At 37.2% G+C, this 6558-nt stretch overlaps 1 protein-coding gene across 1 annotated transcript; it reads right to left on the reverse strand.

Moving 5' to 3' along the window:
- Positions 1-727: 727 nt before the first annotated feature.
- LOC140344860 (density-regulated protein-like) lies at positions 728-6272 on the reverse strand. The gene is made up of 6 exons (XM_072432059.1): positions 6118-6272; positions 5742-5761; positions 3899-3983; positions 2713-2793; positions 1047-1163; positions 728-960 (listed from the first exon to the last, which is right to left on the reverse strand). Exons 1-6 carry the CDS (start codon positions 6224-6226, stop codon positions 743-745), a joined length of 630 nt encoding a protein of 209 aa, XP_072288160.1. The 5' UTR covers positions 6227-6272; the 3' UTR covers positions 728-742.
- Between the last annotated feature and the right edge of the window lie 286 nt (positions 6273-6558).

The following is a 6558-nucleotide window of genomic DNA, read 5'->3' on the forward strand; positions in this document are numbered from 1 at the left end:
GCAACTGCAGGCTTAAGTTGTAGAAATGCTATTTCTGAGACTAAAGTATTACATACATTACCACAAACCAAATTATATTAGGCACATCCAAGCTCAGAATTGGGGGATACCCCAAGGGCATAAATTAGTTAAATATTTGAAACAGATCCCAGTATGGTTATAAAAAGCAAAAAACATCTGGGGGTTACCTTCATGCATTTTGAAGTTGTGTATTGGTACCATAGAGGCGTGCTGCTAATATTGTTGAATGCACAATTTTTAGCTTTTTGTGATGTGTTGAGTAATCCATGAAATACAATAGGCTGTCCTATTACAACATGTGTTAACACACAAACTAACATGCATCAAACATCTGCATTTAACACACCACAACGGCCAAAACTGAACTCCAAGAAGGTTGAAATGGCACATATTTATGTAATTCTATCTACAAATATGACATTAAATATATTTTACTAAATTTCTGTATTCTAAGTAACTAAAATTGACTTCTTCAGCCTCTTGCAGTCCCTACACATCAGAGACTGGGTAAGAAATAGGTGTGCTGTAGTTCAAAGCGCATGCTGATAGCAGGCAAGAGCATCGAGATACTGTCCTGTCACATCTTGGGTGAGTAAGTAAAATTGCCGTAGTAATAATTTAGTGATGTAATGTAGGTTCCTTTTCCTGCAAGACAGAACTGTGCTGTGTGCATAGTGTATCAGCTTAATGCAACTCAGCAAATTTAATGCAAACCAAAACACTAAATTCTAGATCTGATTTCTGAGTCCATGAGCCTGCAAAGACATTTTTGTGCACTTAGAATATAAGTATAAATTACCTCTGGCCACTTTTCTTGTATTACATCAATAATATCATCTGTGAAGTCTCCCTGAATGATGATTTCGTCCTCCCCCGTCACTGAGGCACCACAGGAGAATTTTTGAGCAAAGAATCTTTGTGCTTCTTTGAGATCTATTTCTGCAAATAAAAGGTCAAAGACTCAGTAAGATAGTCAACAATATTATAAAAGCTGAACAACAACTCTAGAATACTTCTAAACTTACCAAACGTTGCCAGACCGCATACCCTTGTCACATATTTCTTCTTTGCTCTAGGGATTTTGGCTATTGTAACCTTTTGAGGTACAGTTTTCTTCTTCTGTTTAATTTGACCTCTGCCACCTGCATAAATATGAAAGTGTGGGTCAGTCAGGGCACCCCTTGTGTGTTAGTGTGACTAGCTCACTTTATTGATGAGGGACCAATATGATTTACAAAAGATACGCTTGGTTCAGAGGCTGGCTGACGTCTAAACTTTCAAAATCACAATCAGCCATTCCCAAAATTTCATATTGTAGTTTTATTGTCACTACATATATCTGCAATTGCTTCTGCCTGACAACCAAAGTCAAGTTCCATACAGTCCTCTGTATGTGGTCTGCATATACTGAACAGAAAAAGTTACTACAATTCCCCTACCCCTTACTTCTTCCCAGGCTGCAGGCATTCCTTTCTGTTCTCCAACCCTCCAGGTTATGGACAGACCCTCATTCTCATTACTGCTGCTACTGCTGCATTGTGTTTATACTACAATGTTCATAATAAAGTAAGAATGCCTTTGACCAACAGAGCTAAGAAGAGCAGCGCCTTCAAGGACCCGGTTGTTCCCAGCTGAGTGAAAAACGGAGTGGGTAATTTGGAAAGTATTTGCTTTTCAAGCTCCTCCTAGAGAGGGGACAACCGTACTTATTTTTCCCCTGGCATTTGTCTTTAAAAGAAATACATGGGCTGTAATTTCATCACTGGCACTTGGAGGCGAGTTAAAGGCAAGTGTTTTTTTTAGCACACAATTCATTTTCACCTAAATAATTTTAGAAATAAAAGTCCATATGGGTACATGGGGAATTTATCTTAGGCCGTACACTGGATAGTGATGAGTGGTCGGATATTTGGGAAGCAGCACTTAAAAGACCAATCCGCACCTTATACAAGGAAAATTTATACAAAATAATTTTTAGATGGTACCATACGCTATATGTCTTGCATAAGTTGTTTCCCCCTGGGGACTCTATTTGCTGGCGATGCAGGACCCAGAGGGGTACCCTGGAACATATATTTTGGTATTGTCCCATTATTCAAAGTTATTGGGACCGTGTCCGAAAATTGCTTCAGGATGTGACCCAACAACAGCTCCTACTAGATCAGGTATTAGGGTTGCCCTTCATGGGTCTCCCCAAACTTGCTAGTAAACTTGCTACCCATATTTTAGTAGCAGCTCGCACCCTGATCTCAGCTAGATAGAAATTCAATCTCCCTCCTTCTGTGGAGGACCTATATACTCGAATTAGGAATGTTCGTCTGATGGAATACCTTACAGCCCTTCTCCAAAACAAAGTGGGCAAATTTGAAATTATTTGAGCCCTGGGACTATTTGTCCTGCTCTGTGTATATTGATCCCATACCTGTTTTGCTATGTTTGTTTTTTGTTGTACTTGTTTAAAAATTTCAATAAAAATTCAGTTTCAAAAAGAAATAAAAGTCCACTTTGTTTCAGATTAAAAAAATCAAAGGCAACTGCCTAGATTATGGACTAACTAAATGGACATTTTAGGTAGGTCTTATTATTATAAAGCTGTGAGTAAATTTTAACTGGCATCTGACTGTGGCTAACTTGAGTGATGTGAATGTGCCTCTTCTCACTTAATACAGTGACAAATACAGCACATTTTACCTCTTTTTTGTTTCTTCTTTTCTTCCTCTTCACCGGCTGTGCCTTGACCCTCAATAGTAGTTTCCTGTTTAGGTGAATTCCCTTTAAATCAACCAAAAATACAGATGATTAGGGGGAAGCAGAATCGCGTAATTCTACTGATGTATCTCCTCATACAACACCAATAGATGTTATAGTATAACAAACCTTTTTGGTTTGGATAGAATAGTGAGTGGTTAGAACACCAGAAAGATTTCAAAAATTGACCACACTACCAAATAACAGCTTTATAAATACCTTATTCATAGAAAATTACCATTTTGCAGAGAACATTTTTTCTTCATGTTTAATAATGTAATATAAACCTGTTTCCACTTCTTACTGAAAAGATTTTCCATTATGACTTGTCTCAAACATTAGGACCAAACACTAGAAAAAAAATCTCCCCAATTAACAATGGACAGCAATAAGAGTCTACCTTTTCCCTGTTGAAATCATAGTTCTGTCAGGAGTTGAAAAGTAAAAAAATGCTTTTGAAAACAAAAATGTAACATTAGCATCTTGTAGTAAGTGAACATTGGTAACTGTGTTGACAAAATGAGTTTTAAGTGCAAAACACTTAACAGTGGGTTCGTTAAATGGATTTTTCATTGCTTAGTGTTCATACTGAAGTATAAACTGAGATTTTTTTTATTTTTTCACCCCTCAAAATACCATTGGAAAAAATAATCTCTGAATATAATTGGGTCACACCAGTAAATGGCACTGTGGGAGACTTTAGTTTGTTACATACTTTACATTTTAAAACCATGACAACTACTGGTGGCCAAGAAACATGCACAAAAGATCATTTAAGACACTATTCTTTAAAATGGGTCCTTGTGTATACCAAAATAGTGCTGCCCATATGACAGTCCAAGCTCTACTAGCAAGATTGAAGTCTTCTGGTAAGAACATTTAAGCCAAAAAAATCAGAGAGGAAGGGAGTGCAGATAAGGCAGCAGTACAAAAAAGAGCAGAGAGAGTTTTAGGCATGGGGAAACCAACTTTATCAGAACAGAAAACTGTTTCCCCAATGCTGATATCCCTGTACAGTAAAACGGTGTTATAATAAGTCTTAAGTGACAAATTCCTGCAGATAGATGTACCAACTAGAAAATTTCCTAAAGCATTCTTTGAGATTTAATAAAGTACATGTTAATCTCACCTAATGTAAGTTTAGCAAACTCCTTTGGGAAGTTCTTCTCAAGCCACTGTCTGCACTTTGCTACATCTGGCATGTATTCACAGTACTAAAACGAGAGAGATGCAAGTAGGTGAATCTGACATTAAACAATACAAGTTAAAAAATTGCAAGTGGCTGTTAAATTAACTTAGATGCAAAAATACTTTCAGCATGTTGAGGAACGCTTCCCATGGTAGATCACAGAGCATCCTAAATTTTCAACTGGAATACATATGACACCACCAAGTATTAGATGATACAGTGCATTCCCTAAGAAATACATCAATATGATTTCAAAGTTTCAAAACAGAACAGATAAGGACAAATCCCCAGTGGAAACAAAAAGGAAAAGTAATCTTTAAAATATTAAAGAACTTCCATAGGAGAACATTCCATTTATATGTAATAAAGAGGGGAACTGTTTACTAATTTACACCCCCCTTTATGAAATTTTTTATTTGTTTTTATATTCTATGTGATCAAGTTCACAAATTCAAAATGGTTTTATGACTGATCTAAAGAAACATTCCAATGGACTTGCAGGGTAAAACAGAAAAGTGACCAATCTATGGACAGCATAAACCTTCTAGGGCAGTGGTTGGCAACCTTTTCAGGCTGACGGACCACTAAATTTACCGGCTCCACATGCGCGGGGAGCCAGGTGTCAATCAAAGGGGAAGAAACTTCCCCCCATAGTGACGTAATGATGCCAGAACCCGCCCACTCTCCCTTCCAGAACTGAGTCTTTGACAGGAGAGTGGGTGGGTTGTATACAGAGAAGCTTGAGGAAATTGTGGTAGATCTGCTCATACAGCATAATAACAGAACATTTTCCTCCCTATATATAGTTTTTATAAATTCTTCTTCAACATACCCCATGCTCTCACTCATTTGAGCGACAGAGCTGTTTCTCAAAAGACGAATGATTTAGCTATACTACCAATAAATTACTGCTGTACCATATGTTCAGAATTATCTATATCTCTGCTACTAAAACTCAATAAAACTAAAGAAAACAAATCTTTCAGGGTATACCTTATACATGTATTAGGTATTACCATATGACCAGGTAGCTTATCATATGTATGTGCATGATGCATATGTTCACTGTCACTAACTAGGGGTGCATATATGCGGTATGTGGTATTATATACAGATGGTGATAAATTCTAATTACAAAAAAAGCATGAGGCCTGACAGAAGTAATTAGACAGATTTCTAGATGAGTTAAATACATAAAATGACAGCTGTTAAACTAGCGTCTCCTTCAGCTCCTAAATGTTCAGTCATCAGTTGGCTGTTACCCAACACAGGGCAAGGCTCCTATATAGGAGTGGAGGCCAACATTGTCTGACTAATGCAGGCAGTACAAGTTTCTGGCCTGATCCCTTCATGATGTTTCATGGGTGGGCTCTGTTCTGAAAAAAGCATCATGAAACTTTAAATAGACTCTGTCTTCCTGCCTATGCAGGGCAAAGTGACAGTGTCTCTCCAAAGGGACACCTTCTCCCCACCACCCATCCCCTATACTCTCCATACCAGCGATCCCCACTGCTTCTTCCTCTTTTGTGACCATGCTTGGGTTTAGCAGCCAATTGTTAGGCTTAAGCACTGTCTAATGATCAGAAGAGCAATGTAATATTAGAGCACACTGTGATGGAAGAATGAGAATCAAGGGGGATAACTGGTAATATGGATATACGGTGTTGCAAGGGGGTTTTACAATCCCATAACGGGGGCATGCAGGTGTTCAAACTGACATTGTGTTTTGTTAAATCTTTACTTTAAATGGCAACCCCCCCCCCAATGGATTGATTTTGCTTACCTCAGTTGGCAATGAACACACTGTGAAGGAGAAATAAAAAAAAAAAATTTGAGTTAAAACAATACATCTGTCTGTCATTTGCAACCCCTATGTAATGTACATGTAACGTAATATGTTTAAACAGTTTAATATAATAATAATAAATTGGGTGTTTTAAAAACAATTCAGAAAACACCTTATTACTTTTTTAAAAATTAAAAACGTAAAAGTACATTAAACTGAGGAGTGAAAAGGAAAGGCTTTATTGTATTCTACAGCCCTGACTTAACTACAATATTACTTTACATGGGCCCTAAAAGACCCATGTTATTTATTACAAATTGTAGACACACAAATCCTTCCTGGAGAAAATATAGTACAGCTTGATAAATCATACCTCCACAGTAAAGAACTTTTAGTGGATAGTCACCATCCACCTTAGGAAACCTAGATTCTCCCTTTGAATCTGATTGTGGCTCTGGATTCTCAGCTGCTGCATTAGCCATCTCAGAGATCCTGAAAAACAAGTCATTTAATTTTACTTAGAAGTGACTAAAAACATCCATTTCTCCTATTGTTTTTACACTACAAGTTATATATTTATTATAAAGAAAAAGAACACTTGCATTTCAGAATGCATGTCAACTAACCTGACTGGTGTGAATACCATGACAATAATAAAAACCTGAGATTTCTGTAAGATGAAGAAGAGAGACTCTCTGGTGGGATCTTGCTACTAAAACTGAAGCAACTGTTTCACATACACCTAACTTTTTGTGCATTCATTAAGTGCTCTCAAAACAGCTCTGATCTATCAAAGAATGAGTGCCAGAAGTAA

This window comes from Pyxicephalus adspersus, unplaced genomic scaffold (genome assembly GCF_032062135.1).
Source record: "Pyxicephalus adspersus unplaced genomic scaffold, UCB_Pads_2.0 Sca100, whole genome shotgun sequence".
Taxonomy (NCBI): domain Eukaryota; kingdom Metazoa; phylum Chordata; class Amphibia; order Anura; family Pyxicephalidae; genus Pyxicephalus; species Pyxicephalus adspersus.

What these genes read in the sequence shown, in the direction of transcription:
- LOC140344860 (XM_072432059.1), bottom strand. Translation starts at nt 6,226, where the DNA reads ATGGCTAATGCAGCAGCTGAGAATCCAGAGCCACAATCAGATTCAAAG. An exon ending in TGTGTTCATTGCCAACTGAG is followed by an intron (nt 3,984 to 5,741) that starts GTAAGCAAAATC and finishes CTCTCGTTTTAG; the next exon opens with TACTGTGAATACATGCCAGA. An exon ending in AAAGAAGAAACAAAAAAGAG is followed by an intron (nt 1,164 to 2,712) that starts GTAAAATGTGCT and finishes ATATTTATGCAG; the next exon opens with GTGGCAGAGGTCAAATTAAA.